The sequence below is a fragment of the Vollenhovia emeryi genome, unplaced genomic scaffold (genome assembly GCF_000949405.1).
Source record: "Vollenhovia emeryi isolate VEMERY1.0 unplaced genomic scaffold, V.emery_V1.0 DF939123.1, whole genome shotgun sequence".
Taxonomy (NCBI): domain Eukaryota; kingdom Metazoa; phylum Arthropoda; class Insecta; order Hymenoptera; family Formicidae; genus Vollenhovia; species Vollenhovia emeryi.
Window position 1 is genome coordinate 3,584,455 of NW_011967243.1, and position 17,482 is coordinate 3,601,936.

The 17,482-nt window shown below is 49.3% G+C and overlaps 3 protein-coding genes across 5 annotated transcripts in view; 1 reads left to right on the forward strand and 2 right to left on the reverse strand.

Moving 5' to 3' along the window:
• LOC105569742 (failed axon connections) overlaps window positions 1-8,891 on the forward strand; it is a 41,601-nt gene extending 32,710 nt beyond the window's left edge. The window contains exons 1-4 of one of the 3 annotated variants that reach the window (XM_012026444.1): window positions 325-345; window positions 3,932-4,270; window positions 5,062-5,214; window positions 6,025-8,891. In XM_012026444.1, coding sequence (XP_011881834.1) covers window positions 3,947-4,270; window positions 5,062-5,214; window positions 6,025-6,381 — 834 coding nt within the window. In that variant the 5' untranslated portion in view covers window positions 325-345; window positions 3,932-3,946 and the 3' untranslated portion in view covers window positions 6,382-8,891. Of the gene's footprint in view, window positions 1-324; window positions 346-3,931; window positions 4,271-5,061; window positions 5,215-6,024 lie in introns of those variants that run through there. The other 2 variants (XM_012026442.1, XM_012026443.1) reach the window with 2 other exon arrangements.
• A 162-nt stretch (window positions 8,892-9,053) lies between these two features.
• Window positions 9,054-14,391, reverse strand: LOC105569743. Its single transcript, XM_012026445.1, has 6 exons — window positions 14,230-14,391; window positions 12,863-13,093; window positions 11,847-12,008; window positions 11,517-11,724; window positions 10,968-11,163; window positions 9,054-10,701 (listed from the first exon to the last, which is right to left on the reverse strand). Exons 2-6 carry the CDS (start codon window positions 13,043-13,045, stop codon window positions 10,509-10,511), a joined length of 942 nt encoding a protein of 313 aa, XP_011881835.1. The 5' UTR covers window positions 13,046-13,093; window positions 14,230-14,391; the 3' UTR covers window positions 9,054-10,508.
• Window positions 14,392-15,989: 1,598 nt separating this feature from the next.
• LOC105569744 (protein transport protein Sec61 subunit beta) lies at window positions 15,990-17,454 on the reverse strand. The gene is made up of 4 exons (XM_012026446.1): window positions 17,292-17,454; window positions 17,101-17,215; window positions 16,810-17,006; window positions 15,990-16,452 (listed from the first exon to the last, which is right to left on the reverse strand). Exons 2-4 carry the CDS (start codon window positions 17,101-17,103, stop codon window positions 16,365-16,367), a joined length of 288 nt encoding a protein of 95 aa, XP_011881836.1. The 5' UTR covers window positions 17,104-17,215; window positions 17,292-17,454; the 3' UTR covers window positions 15,990-16,364.
• Between the last annotated feature and the right edge of the window lie 28 nt (window positions 17,455-17,482).

Consider the following 17,482-nt stretch of genomic DNA (forward strand, 5'->3'; position numbering starts at 1 on the left):
TCTCTCTCTCTCTCTCTCTCTCTCTCTCTCTCTCTCTCTCTCTCTCTCTCTCTCTCTCTCTCTCTCTCTCTCTCTCTCTCTCTTTCTCTCTCGTTTTCGTCTCCCCTCATCGGCCTCGTTTCGCGATCGAGACTGGTTTTTCGGCGCGATGCGTGGCGTGCGCCCTTACGTCGGCCACGACGTCGGCGGCGTCGGCGTCGGCGGCGGTTCACGGCACCATCCGCGCGATCAATATCAGCGCGAACGACGGCGGCCACAACTACGATCAACGAGGGTGACTACGATGACGACGGGGACAAGAAAACGCGAGCGAGAGAAAGAGAAAGACCGAGCGTGCGAGCGAGGGTGAGAGAGAGAGAGAGAGAGAGAAGGAGAAAATCGCCGCACGCGAGCGCGCGCGCGCGTACGACGGCACGTATGTGCGCGCACAGACACGCGCGCGGTGCCGCGAGTGCGCGCATGGGTGGATTGCGCGCACATGTGTGTGTGCGTGTCTAAATGTGTGGCGTTGCGCCCGGTGGGGGAGGGAGGCCAAAGTGGGGACGTTGCCAGGCGACGGAAGCTGCCTGCCGCCGCGCGAGTTCATCGTCCTCCGCTCGCGCGCTCCTCCCTTGCGCCTGCACCGATCCGCGGCTGCTAGCCACCCTTCGTCCACACTCTTTCGGCTCCTCGGCGCGCGCGCGCCGAGGCGGACGGCGCGCGAGCGAGCGAGCGGTTTCAGACGACCCCGCCCCGCTGGACTCGCTCTCCTCGTTATCGTCCTTCGTGGATCGGAATCGAACACGCGAAACCTACGTACGTCCTACGGGGGGAGGGGACGTTGCACGTTGTTTTCGGTGTAACGAAGGGGAGGCTCCCGGTGCACCCTCGCGAAAGATTTCAATCGGTTACGTGGGGCGGCCCGACATAAGCCGCAAGGAGCCGAGACCCTCCCCTCGGAAATTATCGGAAATTATCCTGGCGATATAATATCTCGAGTGTTTGAAGCTTCGTTCGAGAGGGCCCTCTCGTTATCAGTAAATAAGTTATTAATAATAAAAAGAGAGATCTCCACTCAATGCATCAACGATACCGACGTGATTGCACAATCGAGCAACAATGAACAGCCGACGCTGAGATTTCCCCCGAATGAATCGGATAGCACTGGGATGCGCGATTGCACTTTGAATAATAACAATAAATAGGTGAAGAAGAGCTCTCCACTCGACAAATCGACAATAGTATTGAAATGCGCGATTTGCGCTCGGGGAAATGGCATCGAGTAAGGGCCGTAAGAAAGTTCCGCGAGTACGGTGTAACAACGTCCGTTGTATTGCATCGTGAGGAGTCGCGGAACTCCCCCCTCCCCCCTCCCCCTCCCCCTCCCCGTCGTCGTCGTTACCAGCCGGAATTGATCGGGTCTGCCGTTCCCTCGAAAAACGCGAGAATTTCCGATAAATAACAACGTGACGTAATAGGGATGCCGGCGCATTCTATATCGAGGGCAATGGGCGTTCAGTGCCCCCGCGCGACCCCGCCCCGACCTCGCCTCCGTTATTATCGCTATCATATCGGAATCGAACATGTAACCGGGATAAATAATAAACGTGACGTAATGGGGAGGCAAACGTGCCGGAATGAGGGCGAGGGCAATGTTCGGCGCGACGTGCCCCACCCCGCGATTATTTTTCGTCGTCGCTGCGTATACGCGCGTCGAAGTCCTCCGCGCCCGGTCGGCGGACGAAGGTAACGAGGATCGCGAGCGCCGATCTCTTCTTCCCCCGCGGAAGTCGGAAGGGTCTCTCGCGACTCGGATGGATACTCGGAAAACGAGAAAAAGGAAACGCGGGGGATACCTTTGTTACCCGCGGGTGCCGGGAGTCGGCAAAAATTCGAGAGAGAGAGAGAGGAGAAAAAAAAGAAACGGGATACCGATCGATCGTAGGGAACGACAGAAGGATGACTCATTCGGGCAGCTCGCGCCTGCACACGCACGTTGCCGGGCATTCGGCCGGCCGGCCGGCCCCCGGTACAGCTGACAAACGCGTATTATGCGCGGCTATATACCCAGCCCTCATCGATCTCGGGGCCGCCGCGCGCCCGACTGAGGGGGTTAAAACTGGAGCAATGGATCTCCGCCGCGTACGTTGCCTCCTCCCCGTGTCGACGGACCCGTCGCGGCGCGCGCGAGAGCCTCTCCGCGTTAAGGCTGGGCAGTTACACGTCTGTCGTACGGCAAATTTTTCAAGCGTCGCCGACACGGTCCCAGGACAGTAACGTGTGCTCCGGAGCGTCCGCAGATTTTCTGTCCTGCGGCCGAGCGACGGTCTTAAAAGGACGTGTCGTACCACAAATGTAATGCCAGCCTATCGCCGCTCTCTCCAGCGCGGCCTGAAATTTCACGCAGCATTGCGGTCCTCTCGCCCCCCCCCCCTCTCTCTCTCTCTCTCTCTCTCTCTCTCTCTCTTGCGCCTCGGTAATTGGCACCCGCCGCGCTCCTTTTGTCCGTCTCGAGTTCGCTCTTCCGAGCCCTCGTCTCTCGGGCCGCGCCTCCGCGTCTGCACGCGTCTCTTAATCCTCTCTTCCCCTCCCCCGTTTTCCCTCTCGCGCGCCCTTGCGAACTTCCGTGCGATTTGCTCTTCCGTTTCATCGCCACCTCGGTTTTCGGGGCGAGTCCGCGCCCGTTCTCTCGCACTCGGCTTTGAAGGCGCCTACCCCTCCGTGTTCCGCGTGCGCGAGGCACTCGGCGAGTGTTGCGCGAGCGAGAGGGCAGGTCGCTCGGGTATTACGGCAGAAATCTCACCCGGCAGGTTTAACGACACTTGTAGTCTAATGGTAAAACGCGACACTTTGGCGTAATTATCGTTAATTTATATTGCCCCGGCGCGACCGGATCGCGTGGGAAGTACATCTGTCCGCGGGCAGCGCTTAAATCCAATCCCTCGCCGGTTAGCGAGAAGAGAGCGATATTTGGTACGTCGGCGATGGGATCTATGTTATTTTTGTTGCGCGCCTTATCTCGAATTATATACAGCGAGGCGTGAATTTAAATTCCCCGCGGTCTGCTTTCCCAGCCAGAGCGGGGTAATGAATTTAAAATCGGCTTCGCGCCGACGAGAGAATTTATCAACAAATTAAGAAGCCGCCGCCGCCTCTTCGCCGGGAGAGCACTTTCCACAAATTGAATTTTAATCGTATGAATCTCGACGCGAAATCTTGTTCTCCAATTAGCCCCGCGAGGAGTTTATTCTAATGGAATAAACTCAAGAAACCAATGAAATAACAACGGCGAGGCTCGCGCGCGCGAGCTGCAAAAAATACCGTTGATTGTCGCGGGGGGCAAGAGCGGACGCTCCGAGGGATTTTTCGCCGGTCGAGCGGCGACTCCGGGACACCCCGTATATCAGCGCGTGAAACGCTCGCAGATTACATGTAATAAGCTGATTCACCTGTGAAAGCCGCGATATCCCACTTATGCGTTTAACGCGGTACATGCGGTCTATAAATAGAGCATGTGCCACGCGAGAGTGTGGGTACGCCTGTGCGTCGTCTCGATGCAGCGTTATTTATTACGGAAGAATCGCAGCAGAGCGTTTCGCAGCATTCCGCTTTGCAGTACGGAATAATAATTGCGAGCAATTATCATCGGTCAATCTGGGACGGTTTGATTTCTAGGCCGTTCGAAAGAGAAAATCCCGCCGCGATTTTATCGCGCATCCCGAATTGTTCGAGTTAAAAGCGGAATCTCTCCGCGCCGCGATTCAATCGAAACAAACCGTACAAACGCGTATAAATAAACGCGACGCGCCGAAACGCACGTTTTTTTTCCCCCCCGAGTGCAGAATCACTCCAGCATCCCCAACCTGCTATCTCGTATTAGAAGCCCGTCTCATAGTATTAAAAAATTGTGTCGTCGCCTTGGCAAAGGACTGACTTATTCGGTTGCTTCCAGAATGTTGACCACAAGATGAAATTCCGCTCCAAGAAGGGCCAGCTGCCGTTCGTCGAGCTGAACGGCGAGGAGATCGCGGACAGCACCATCATCCTGCGCGAGCTGAGCCAGAAATTCGGCAAGGACCTGGATGCCGGTCTCACGTCCGAGCAGCGCAGCGTCTCCCACGCCATGATATCGATGATCGAGAACCACCTCGTCTGGGTGGTCGCGTGCTGGCGCACGAAGAACCTGGACCAGGTGCTGAAGGGCTACAAGGTCAATCTGCAGCTCGCCCTGGGCTCGCGTATCCCGAACGCCATTCTGAACTTCTTCTTCAAGCTCACCTTCGGACGCAAGGTGAGTCCCGCCTGTTGTTCGCCGTGTGATTTCGGTGTGACCTAGCATACAACTTGGACGTTAGAGATCACTCGACGACAATTCACGTCTCGCAACTTCCGATCGTTCGATTCTGACTGAAATTAACTTGCATCCATACGTGTTTTCTCGCACAACTTATTTGCATACCTCCATAATTATATTCCACATTATTTCCGTCGTTATTCAAGCTAAGGTCATGCTGTTTATGCAAAGGTCATATTTTTCCCCCCCTCGACCTACTCTCGTTGATTTTGTGACTGCACATTAGCTCTGCATGCACCACTCACGTTTACGCTAGTTTGCATTCGTGTAAATACTGACCGTAGTCGTTGCACAATTTCTGCCAGTATTAAAAAAAGAAAAGTGCCGCGCGCAGCCAGTCTCGTCGGCAATCATTTCGAAACTGTCTTAGTCCTGGTCGAGGTTTTCACCACCGGATAGTATGTCGCTAATAATATGGAATATAAGAACAACTGTGTGAAATGCAAGTTCAAAACGAGATACGGAATACCTTGTTGGACGGATCCGCTGGCACGGGCGCGGTTTCCAAAGTGCCACTTCCGTCCGTACGTTACTTCGACCAAGTTACGCTACTTACACGTTATCACAACGTTTACTTCATGCTATCTCCAGAATCATTCATAGTATTCGCTTAGAGTGCACCAAATGCGCCATAAATGTGCTATGAATGTGCTAGCTAGAGGTAGTATCGCGACGAGGGAGCGCGATCGTAGAACAAAATATCGTGACCATTTGTAGTGAGATGGTAGTTGGATTGGTTGCAGGGCGCGAGGAAAGTGAAGGCTCAGGGCATGGGTGTGCACAGTGCGGAGGAGGTGTCCCAGTTCGGCTGTACCGATCTCAAGGTGCTCTCGGACACGCTTGCCGACAAGCCCTTCTTCTTCGGGGACGAGCCGACTACCGTAAGTGTCGTTAAATCCGTCGACGCCGTTGCCCGTGGCGGTCGAGAGCTCTTGCGTCACGTACCGCGGCGGTACGTTCTAGCCCGCTGCTCGGTCCGCTGTGTAAATAATAGCTTGAGTCACTTGTAATCTGATGCCGAAGATGATATCGGTGAAAACCGGAGCAGCCCGCGGCAAAACGGCGTCGCGAAAAAGCTTTGTTTTCAATTATCTCGCAGATATTGGACCGAGTAAATAACAATTATTGGCACGAGCTTTGATGCTTTCCGACTCTCGGTCGATTAAAAAGTAATTGGTTCTAATTAATTAAACTTCGGGAGAACAGGTATGTCAAAATGTCTTCTTTAATATCGAAATCGGTGCTCTCGGGGCAATTTGAATGATAAACAAAGAACGATAATTTCTCGAGCGATTAATCTTATTTTTGAAATTAAACGGTTCGTAACAAACATATGACGGGTTTGCTGATTGCGCAAGCTGTTTTTCGTGGGCATTTATGTATCTGTCTTTCGCGTTAAAATTTACATTGCAAAATATGAATCAAAATCGTTTCAATCACGTTGGCACGAGCCGCATACGAGATATTTTTACTTTCTTAGAATACGGGATGCGTGGAAAAAAGTTTCCCCTAAATGTACAATTTTTGTAACAAACGTAATCTGTGAAATCAGTTTTAGTCAGTTACGTAATTGGAATTATGTTCGTTCCTACGCGAAAGATTGATAGAAGGTGTAGATTATAAGAGCTACTATACAATGTTGACGATCTATATAACCGGATCCGCGGCGATCTCTGTTTGGGTTTGTGCAGATGGACGTGGTAGCATTCGCGCATCTCGCTCAAATCCTGTACATCGACAAAGACACGCCGTACAGCCTGCGAGACTACATGGTCGAGAATTGCCCCAACTTGGTCGGGCACTGCTCGCGCGTTAAAGAACGATGTTTCCCGGATTGGGACGAGATCTGCTCCAGCCTGGACATGAATACGCATCTGCCGAAGCCCGAGAAGCAGGAGGAGAAGGAGGGCAAGGAGGAGGCGAAGGAGTCCAAAGAGTCCAAGGAGGAGAAGGAGGGCGACAAGGAGAAGGCGGACAAGGAGGAGAAGGAAGTCGAGAAGGACAAGGAAGTTGACGAGAACAAAGAAAAAGAGAAGGACGGCAAATAAGCGGTCTCTCGTTGTAAAGGGAAGTAATAAGTCGTTTCAAGGATTTAAAGGCGAAGAGTCGCGAAGGTGTATTGGCAAATGAAATAAAGATAGAGATAAAGAGAGAGAGGGATAGTTGACGGTAAGAGTGTGTGCGTGTGCGTGAGCGTGGCTGCGTGAATGCGAAACGACGACGGAGACGAGGACGATGTAGAAAGCACGTACCGAATGACGACAGGGGGGAAAGGGGAGTTGCCGGAAGTGAGGGATTGTGTGTCGGAGAGAAAGGGAGAAAGAAAGAGGGAGAGAAAGAACGAAAGGTAGAGAGACAGAGAGAAAGGAAGAGAGTGCGTACGTGTGTGTGCGTGTGTGTAAAAGAGAAAGCAAAAAAGAAAGAGACGAGGTTTGGGACTAGAGCTCTCTACTTATACGTATAGATATTAATAGACTCGTGTATAATGTTAATACTTCGTTTATATACGTTCAATGCGCATCACGCGTTACTTCACATTGACACACTCGAAACACACACGACCGGGACGACTATTCTCTAACCCACACGCCCTTTCTCTGCTCTGCTAAGGACAAACGAAGAAAAAAAAACGGGGCTATCTCATAAGTCATTAGAAACGTAGGATTGCAATATACGAACTGCAATAGTCTGACGCAGCTGGGGTCTTTGTCGACAGTGGCCAAATGCAATATAGCGTTACGCTATAAGATAGAAGTAGTTACGGGAGATGAGGAAGAGAGAATAAGAAGCGAGGGTAGAGTCGCGCGAAAACGGGCATACCGATCCCCCGCCTTCTCAGGCGTCTCCCACTTCGCTTCTCTCAATGATCCTTGCTGTGCATAAGTTACCTTGCGTCCTGCGCGCAACGTAACGCAATCTTCATTTTAATTTAGTCTCACGTTAATTGCCCCTTCGTATACGTTCATACGTGTATCGCGCGTTTTTACTTTCGCCTTCGTATCAGTGTTGAAATGAAGTTTCTAAAAGATTTTTTACCAGACGTACACCATTGAGAGATTGTCTATCGAAACCATCTGAGGAAGCATCCGTTGCGTCCCGTAGCCGGTTCATCGACGCGATCCGCGACTTTTCATTAACGCTAATGATAACGCTAATGTTAACGTAACGATAATATTAATAAGAACAATAATAATATTAATACTAACCGTATAGTAACGATAGGAGGAAGGGAATCCGATGTCCATGCAAAAACAAATGTCGGGTCATCGATTGACTGAATCCACTTCTCTCTCTCTCTCTCGCGCGCGTTCTTTTAACAATCGAATCGAGAGTCGAGTCACGCCAATTGACCAGCTAGCAACGGACGTCCTCAGACAGCCTAATGTAGAATGCAAATGCGAGCCGAGCGGGCCGGTACGGAAAAGTGGCTCGAGCCCGCTCTTCCGTCCGCGCCCGTAAATCCCGTTTGCATTTCAGCATCATCTCGAAGCGCGTGCAATCAAATTTTTACTTTTAATCGACGACGAGCTTATTCCTACATTTCGTACGGACTATACGATATACTTTTGCAAGCCTTTTCCGATCACTTTTTAGACAAACGGGTAAGGAACCGCGATAAGCGATGGACGGCACATATTATTATTATTATTATTATCTATTATTTGTATATTATAGTATATGTATTACGTAGAGACGCGCGCGCGAATGCAGTCGGACTTAGATACGCGAGGAAGATGCCATTCGTGTATAGCAGAGTCGTAATATTTCGTCCCACTGTCCACCACCTCCTTGCCCCCACCAAGCTCTCGTTTTTTACTCCCCCCCCCCTCCCTTCTTAACCCCTTTCTTTTTTCTTTTAGCGAAGAGAGGCACAGGTAATGTTTTGATCTCTTTTTCCCTTGGTACTCAAAACGCTGTGCTGCCCACGTGTTTTATTGATATACGATTTTTCGGACGTGTTAAGGAAACAAAAAAAAAACAATTACCTTGCGTAATACAAAGTGTCTTTCACGCATCGAAAATCGACAATTTGATGTATAACGGGAATTGAAGTTTTTTCTACGAACTGCGTAGCGGCTGCGTAGTTTTTCTACGGCAGCTGGACATATTCCACGAGAAGACACGAGATATATTACATTTAAGTAGCTTACTATATTATTGATAACGATTATATATATATATATTATACATACACATATATATATATGATCACGTAAAGGAAAAGTGGAAAAAAAAAGATTAGTGGATGATGCTGTTTATACTTAGGACGGCGCATATGTTTTCACCTGTGGTTACATATTATTATGGATTATTACGTGCGAGTAAATAATATAAATTAGAGAATGGAAGAAACATTTGGACAAGAGAGACCATAACGTTGCAAGCACAGTAGGTAGGCCCACTCAATACAGTAAGATTATTATAAGAGGAATATTAATAATTATTATAATATGACTGCTCGTTTTATGCTCGGCGCTATACATTTCATTGTCATTATTATATCACCATTTATTAACGATATACATACGAACAAATAAAATGTGTTTATAAATATGAAGCGAACTTTACGTGATCTGTCGACGTTTATTGCGATCTGCTGTCCAAATCTCTTCAGGGCCGCGCGTTCGAGAGACGCTACAGCACGCACTTTGCGCAAGTCGTGGTAATGGCGATGCGAGAGGAAAGGGCGGGTCAGTCAATAAAAAAAAAATGCCAAATCAGGAGCAATGATTATTTATTATCTAAACTTTGAGGACATACGTAACGGTAGAGTATCGAGAAGTAACATTATTTCGATCGTTTATCCACGTGGAATTCGTTTCACGCGCGTCATATTCCCATTATTACTACGTATGCTTTATAGATTTCCTTCGGAGTTGGCCTTTTATCTCGTATTCGGAGAACGTTCTACTCGGCACGGAGATATGTTTGATATTGCTATGACTCGATAACGCGATCGAAAGCCTCGGGACAGAGAAGAAATCGGGACACGTAGGCGTATCGCGTTCGTGTTGCATCTAAAATTTCTTTGTAAGCATCCTATATGACGTGCTAACGGGATGGATAGCGTTCGTGATAGCGAGGTGAAATGTAAACGTGACTGTTTTATTACGTTCGCCTGACGCGTCTCCGGCGATAAATATTGCTTGTTCGCCGCCGAGTTACGAGACTTGAGATACCGGTACGCACGCTTCTGTTCCACTCCCGATCTCCGCGCGTGTTCCTGCCGATTATTTTACATCCAACGAACCGAACAGTATCAACCGCCAGCCACTACGGATCGTCAATTTTTATGAATTACCATTAGTTTCCAAAAAAAAATGACCTACGTCGTCTTATCCGTATTACATTAAAATCTCGTACGATATTTAAGACACATATTTTTTTGTTTGTTACTTGACAGCGAGCGCGCGGTAAACGGCTGCCTAATTTATTTCCGCAAGAACTATTTCTCTTGGAACAATATTGTGTAACGTTATTCATTTATGCGATTTAAAGTACAGGTAGCGGTCGATCGAATATCTATCGGACTAATCGAATATAGTGACGCTTTTTAAGAGCTTTTTCTCCTTAAGCCTGAATATTATTTAGGACTTAGAAATTATGTATCGCCTCCAATCTTTCCTCTTGTATCTAAAATAAGAGTTTAAACACGTACATAAATAAAGCCGCTAATCAAACCGTTACCGTCGACTTGCCGTACAGGAACGATGCTCGAATTGGTCGATAAGCTACATTGGTACCCATATAACGTCGCTACAAAAATAATGTTCTTTGTTCATCTCATCATTCGATTCTGTGCGAAGAGTCGCCGGTACCGTTTACGACCTGGCGCCGGCAAGGGCTTTCAGTTAGAAAAATAATAATACTTCGTCTTGTAAGCCTTTCCACCTTGGAGAGGGATCTTCTCGGTTCCCGTATACCGAACTTTATGTGCTCGACCAAGTACAGTTTCGCACGACTCCTCGTCGTGCCGATATCGTGTTCGATAGAACACCGGAACTGAGAATTATTACGATTCAGCCGTCGAGTTTATATTTCTGTCAGCGGATAGACGGGGTCCTCGGTGCCGCAGAGAGAGAGGAAGTAGCACTCAGAGGGCTGTACTGGTCGTAGCTGTTGCTGTCGACTGCACGCCGGACTCAGAATTCGGTCGTCCGGCGTGTGGCTACAGCTACGTGGACGCAGCGAGGCTGATGGACGTTGACTCGGTGACGGCCGATCGCGGCTTCACGTCCAGGGAGTCGTACAGCGGGAATTCGCAGCACAGGATGAACTTGAGGAAACGCGGCACCTCGACGTAGATGGCCGGCGGTATCGGGATCAATGGCGACGTCGATTGCTTGTAGTAGCGATACTCCGCGTTACTGGAAGCATTTGCGGAACGTTGAAATACGAACGATCCAAATTGGCGCGAATAGAGCATAAATCGGCATTTATTAATAATTTTCATCGCAAACTATAGAGCAGAAGTTTCCTCGTTTCAATTATTACGTCTTTCCGCTTACATTGAGACTCTAATTGTTAGTAAATTAATGCGTACGGTGAACATTCATTTTCTATCTAACTCCGGTAGAACACTATCGTTCTTTAAGGTCGCGAAAATTCTCACTTGCACTTCTGCGACACTCACTCTCGGTATCTCTCGTCCGACGCCTTTTCCAATAACGGCATTCCCGACAGGAATAGAATGATAAGCGTCGTGAAGATCGGGGATGCGATAGCGACCCATTCCGCTCCTTCGATAACGTTCAGGGATATTATGAATATCCCCCACCAGACGACGATCTCGCCGAAATAATTTGGGTGCCGGGAGAGCCTCCAGAGTCCTAGAAACGTTATAACTTATAAATAACAACTGTCCTTAGCGAGAAATAAGGTTTATCGGGTCAAATCGGGAGAACAACCAGGGAATAAGACGCAAAGAAGTTTATCGGGTTTTCCCCCCTGGCGAGCCTTTCCAGGTCCGTTTTTCGGTTGCAATGAAATAAATCCTCGAATAAAAAGGACGTAGAATTTAATTATACGCATTTTTAATATATACATGAGAATCAAGGTTGACGAACGTTTCTCGTCTCATCAACAAAATCGCGCAACGCTCTTACTAAAATTTCACTTGCAGCATAAAGGGCTTAAACGGAGAAAGCATTTTCGCGCGTGACTCGCGGCGAATAAGTCTCACCGTCGTTGCACCACTTTCCATTGTTCACCGGGTCCTGCTTGAAGGTGAACTTCTGCAGATCGGCGTAGGTCTCGGCGAGCAGGCCGATGAGGAAGAGGCCCGTGCCGGCGCTGTCGAGCGTCGTCATCGTCTTCGGCGCGGGCGGTATCTTGTGGCGCGGAGAATTGATTATTATCACAGGCAGGCTGACGACGTACACCCACACGGCCTGCGAACCGTCAATGCGTCCTTCGATATCACATTCCCGCCGATGGAGAAATGGGAGAAGCATGCGAGAGCCGGGGGCAAAGCGAGGCGCTCTCGCGGCTCTTAAGTATCTCTCTACCTCACCTGGAATGTCCAGAACACGGCGAAGCGGATCACGTTGCTGCGACGGTCGTCGAATCTCTTGTCGCGGCCTATCTTGATGATCCTGTACAGGAGGTATACGGAGAGCCGCGTGCCCCACAGGCACACGAACACGGTCACCATCACCTGCCGGCTGTCGTACGTCTGCACGAGGGGGAGGACAAAGTGAATACACGGGGGTTGTTTACGCCAATGCGGATTTTCGCGACGCGCCTGCATGGATCTTGTTAGATAAAAGGAACGTCGTGTGAAAAAGTTGATAGACAGGCACAGGTCATCCGTAAATAGGTATTAAATATATCTTGCCGTTGTATTTATAGCGGCGACTTCATCGAGGATAAAACTGTCGATGATAAAATCCGCAGTGGCAATATGCCGGCGCTAATGCGCCTCAAGATGTGTTTCGACTTTCGAAGGGGAGAGAAAGAGAGAATTGGAATGATTTACGAATTTTAATCCGCAGGTGTCGCATAACTACCCTAGTAGAACATATTAGTCGTGAAAACATCAAGATGACATCGTTTTTTGGTCATTTTTTATGGTGACGTCAAAATAGCCCACCCATCTATTTGTGACATCATTAGGACATTAAAATGTTGTAAAAATGATCTTGTTTTACAAAGTAAAGTTAATTAAATATTATACATTAAAGATAAATTGAAGTAAAACAGCATGTCATTGCAAAGTAAATCTTGATGTCGATCATTTTAATGTCACATTGACGTTTTTGCGATTAACTTGTTACTTGGCTAGTATCTCTCTTTCTCTTCGAGTCTGTAAAAAATTTCCAAACTTATCCTAGAGTCTCTCCTGATCTCAGTGCAACTCGTGGAGCGATTTGCCAGGAGAGCTCGTTCATCTTGTATCCGCGGGTAGCTTTTCGCGCGCGCTTTTCTCGGGGTCCAAGAACACCCCGGATATTTTAATATCCAGATTTTACCCGGATTTTATCGAACTACATGGATCACGGGTGCCCGGGTATCGGGCGTCAGAAGTACCTTGCCCACTTGACCAAGAAAGAAAGTGAGGAGGGCGAGGATGATGAAGTTGGTGCCGCCGGCGAAGTCCGTCAGCTTATCCAGCTGGAAAGTGGCCGCGATCGTGAAGAAGATGAGCTGCATACCGACGGTCACGATCGCGCTCACGGCGAAGTGATCCTCGTCCAAAATGTCGACCGCCATATCCTCTCGATGACACGTCAATCGCCTCCGGGCAAATTATCTCGGACTCTGAAACACGATCGTCCGCACCGATGTCTCAATCACCTTCTACTTTAATCCAAAATTAATTTAGCTACGTTTCATGTGAAGATCGTCGCCTCGGAGTCAGCAATTACCGCTCGGCGTGGAAGACGTCGAGTAAGTTAAAGAGAATTTTTATGATTTACGCCTCGATTATTAAATGAAAATTATTAATATTACGTAGACAATGCTAATGATATCTTGATTAATTCAAAGGAAATAAAGTTTGCAAAATTCCCTTAAACTTCCGGCACGCGTAACGATAATTAAGCCTTTTCGCGCCAATTAAAAAAAATTAACTCGATTACCTTTCTCGGTGCGAATAAATTTGTAATAAAAGACCAGGAAATACAAGAGGACGGAGAATCGCCAATCCGACTAAGTCGAGCTGTGCGGAAGCTAAGAGGAAAGGGAGAAAAAAAAGAAGCGACTGTTCAATATAATTCATGCGTCGTTTTACAAATTAATCCGCGGTGTCTCGGCCACCCTTGAAAAAAAATCAGTGTTGGAGGGAAGAGAAGACGGTCGATAGCGGATCCTGGCAAATTAACAACAAGCGACACGCTCCAGATAAACAAACCGCTCGTGTACGTCGACGCGCGTATAGTTATATTACGATTTCCGCAATGCGGAAAACGCGGGGACGCGTCGAGGAGGACGGTGTGTGCCCGTCGCCGTGACACGGGACCAGGGAGACCCTCGTTTAGAAATTTATGGCGCGCGAGGAACACCGTGGCTCGCGTTCTTGGCAGCGGTATTTTGAATAATTTGAGAACGTTCCAGCGCGTACAGCTTATGAATTTAGAATTACCTTCAAAAAGCCCCGTTCTCTCTTTCTCCCTCCCGACACCCCTTCCTTCTCACTCTCTCTCTCTCTCTCTCTCTCCGCGAAATAATCTAGCATGAACCTCCGTGCAGGATTGTACTCATTATGGAGCGAGACGTTGAACGTCTCGGTCTTCAGATCTAACGCTGCCACCCGCGGAGTGATAACGCAATCGATGTCGCGGGTCTCTCGATTTTTCCAAAGCGGCGGACACCTCGGGGGAGAGCGGAGAAAGAGAGAGAGAGAGAGAGAGAGAGAGAGAGGGGGGGGGGGTGAGAGGGAAAACGCAGGAAATTACCTCTCCCGTGGAGAACCGCATCTCTCGCGGTGGCTTTTCCAGCGGTGGGCTACGCGCGCACCCGCCCCGAGGCCGCTTGGCTCGGCAGGAGGCGCGAAGAGGGAAGTCCAATGCCGCGGCTAAATCGAGGCGCGCACTCCCGCACGACGGTATCACGTGTGCGATGCGAGTCCGCGGCGGGTCGGCGACGGCAGTCGCGCGAGCCCTCCTCGCGCGCCCATCGACGGCGCGGAGGAGCGCGAGATGCGCGCGTTTGCCACCACCGCGGCGGGGGAGGAAAGAAGAGAGAGAGAGAGGGAGAGCGGACGAGAATCGCCTCGTCCCGTCCTCTCTCCCTGCCCTCACGCACCCGCGATGCGCGTTCTCCCTCCTGGTGCCGTCGCCGCCGCCGCCGCACCGCGCACGCCTCCTCCGGAGCGCCTCTCCGCCGAGGGAACGTCCCCGGCGTTCGTTTTCAGGGACACCTGCGTCAGACGGACCGCGGCTCCGGCGTGGCCCGTCCATTCCCTCCGCGCGTCGCTCTCGGGAGGGATTGTCGCGGTTTCGTTTTAATTGATCGGAAGACAATTGATTGAGCGGATTGCATTAGGCGCGCGTTTCGGGCCACTTCGTTTGCTAGTTGATTGGTTTCTACATTTTTCAATTTTCTTTCCTCTGGTCTTGTAACTTTGTTTCTCATATAATTTATACTTTTTTTTCCGCAGATTTCTATAAAATGTAAATCGGAAAGTTTAGAGCGAAAAATGACTCCGTCGTCGATCCCGTTCTCTCTTGAATCCTAGCCACCCCTTCAAAATTTCTCCGCCCTCGTTCCAAGTTTCTTTCTAATCCTCAATCTACTCCTTTTCTTCCAACCTCAGTGGTCTCCAACAATGCATTAGTCGCAGCATCCATTTTCCTTTTATACCCATCTATTTTTCCCACTCTTTACCCTCCTAATTAGAACTTTCCTCCCTTCCATTTCTCTTTTCCTTTACTTTATTTTCCCTTCATATTTTTGGTTCCTTGTATCTTACTCTCTTCCCGGTCCTTCCATATTGCCCGCTCGCAATCTTCTCACCGACCTCCACGCCGATCGTTCGTTTCAACGATACAGGTCTTGCCCCATGCGTCTTCAGGACGTATTTATCGCGATTATCTTATAACGCTTATCTCCTTCGGAAGTGTCGCAATGTAATTCGGTTCATCGAGCGAGGAATCAATATTGGATGCGCCGGCGCCTCGCTGAAAACGCTCGAAGACGGAAATATGATGCAGATACTCTCGCAACCGCGGACGCTCGCAGAAAAGTTTCGAATAAAATCGTGTTCCCGTGAATGAAAAACTCAAATGAGAGCATCGAATTATTGCAAGGGTATGCAAAACGATCTACTAGTGGCCGACGAATCCTAGATTCGATCCCGAACCTCGGCCCGCGTATGCCTCGATTTTACAAAGGGTTGATTACAAAGAGTCGAAGGTCGCGCGGAAGGAAGCACGTATGCAGTGAACGCTCCTGCTTCGGGAAAGCTTCATTTACGCTCAAGTCCAATCCGCAATGCGTTTATCGCAACGAGAAACATTCTATTTTACACAGGCAAACAAATATATTTGAAACATTTGTGTCGACAATGCACAATTGTGCCGTGTAAGTACAATATACAGTTTACGCAACACGCGCAAATTTTTTAAACGCCTTTCTCGGCTATGAAGCAAGACGTTTCTAGACGCAAGGAACGCATTGTAGATCGGGCTTTACAAATTGACTTGCGCAATACCAGTTACGGTAAAAATAAATTATATTTATTTCAATATTACATAGCGTAATATCCTTAATGTTATTATAAATGCAAACTAAAGATCTCACGCGCTTCTCTCGTCATACATCGGTTAATAAACTCAATTAGAAAACGGATCCTCCCTTAAATCTCATACACTTCAGTATGAATACATCCCGACTGTGTAATGATATCCACGTCGTAATGCGTATCTTATGAGCGTTTATTCGATAATATATTATTGATAACATGTATATATTAAAAATCGCCATATACATCAGCCTGTTTGCAGTGCCAATTTACGATTGCACGACAGTGCAACCTGCAGTGCCATCGCCCGCTGGTTCCCCGGCCAATCTCAACGTCTCGCGCTTAAATCTAGTTCCTAGTGTACTTGCCCCAGATGTGAAGCATAAATACGGAAGCGATGAACAGGAGGGACATAACTAGCACCGGCACAGGCCCGCTGCAACAAAACAGTTTAAATGTCTCTTAGAACGCCGTCGGGACACCTCGCGATCGCGCGAGCGAGGGCCAACATTGTGGAGAAATAAATTATCGATCAACGTGGGAGGCTCGATCTTTGCCTGCGCGTCAACGTATCGCAGCTACTCGTTATCTCTTGCGATGAACGTAGACACGCGTCGTAGTGTCCGAGACACACGTACGGAACGCGTCAATTGCCAGACAAAATCTGTACGGGGACTCTATAGCTTGTTGGTAAAAGTGATTCTTGAAAAAATAAAGAAACAGCTTTCACAGGTAGTCGACGAAAACCATGGATGGCAAAGGTCCTCCTTGTAGCTGGCCGACCCATACTTACACTTTGATGCCAGGGGAATCGTCGGTGTAAAACCTCCACATGCCACCGGAGCTCGTGCCGGTGTTCCTGTTCCTGGCGGACGAGGTGACGGTGGTCTTCCTCTGCCTGACCGTGCCGCTACCACCTGTTCTCGGCGCTATGGCCTTGCTGGGTGACCGTCCAACGGACCCCACGGACGTAGCGCTCGGCGCGGCGGGCTTTTCCGAGAAGAAAAGAGAGAACATACGTTAGGCCTCCCTGTTCTCGTCGAATTAGAACGCGAGAATCGTCGTTCTAATTCATCGTGCTCACCATTGTGCGACGGCTTTAGCCTGGAAGAGTGCCGAGAGATCGGGGAACGCCACGGATTCCACCTGTCGTCGAAACACACCGGATACCTCAGCGGCGCTTGCGTTCTGCGGATCCCCTGTAAAATACGGATCGTCAAGGGACGAAACGCGTGAACGGGACGCACCTGGAAGACACCTCTCTTGTTTCCTCACCTCTCGGCGCGAGAAGCGACGGGCGACGTGACAGCGAAGACGCACGCCAACGGGCGATTCGAACGCAGGCTGGCCGTGCGACGCTTGTGCAACGCGGAGCAGCGACGCGACGTGTCGAGTGTACACCCTACACGTGGTACGCGGCGAACACGTCACCGTAGTCGCGGCTGCGTTCTGCCGCCGCTCCGTGA

What these genes read in the sequence shown, in the direction of transcription:
- LOC105569743 (XM_012026445.1), bottom strand. Translation starts at nt 13,045, where the DNA reads ATGGCGGTCGACATTTTGGACGAGGATCACTTCGCCGTGAGCGCGATC. An exon ending in TGGAAAGTGGTGCAACGACG is followed by an intron (nt 11,164 to 11,516) that starts GTGAGACTTATT and finishes TAACGTTTCTAG; the next exon opens with GACTCTGGAGGCTCTCCCGG. An exon ending in TCGGACGAGAGATACCGAGA is followed by an intron (nt 10,702 to 10,967) that starts GTGAGTGTCGCA and finishes AAATGCTTCCAG; the next exon opens with TAACGCGGAGTATCGCTACT.
- LOC105569744 (XM_012026446.1), bottom strand. An exon ending in GATTCCCCTGGCATCAAAGT is followed by an intron (nt 16,453 to 16,809) that starts GTAAGTATGGGT and finishes GTTTTGTTGCAG; the next exon opens with CGGGCCTGTGCCGGTGCTAG.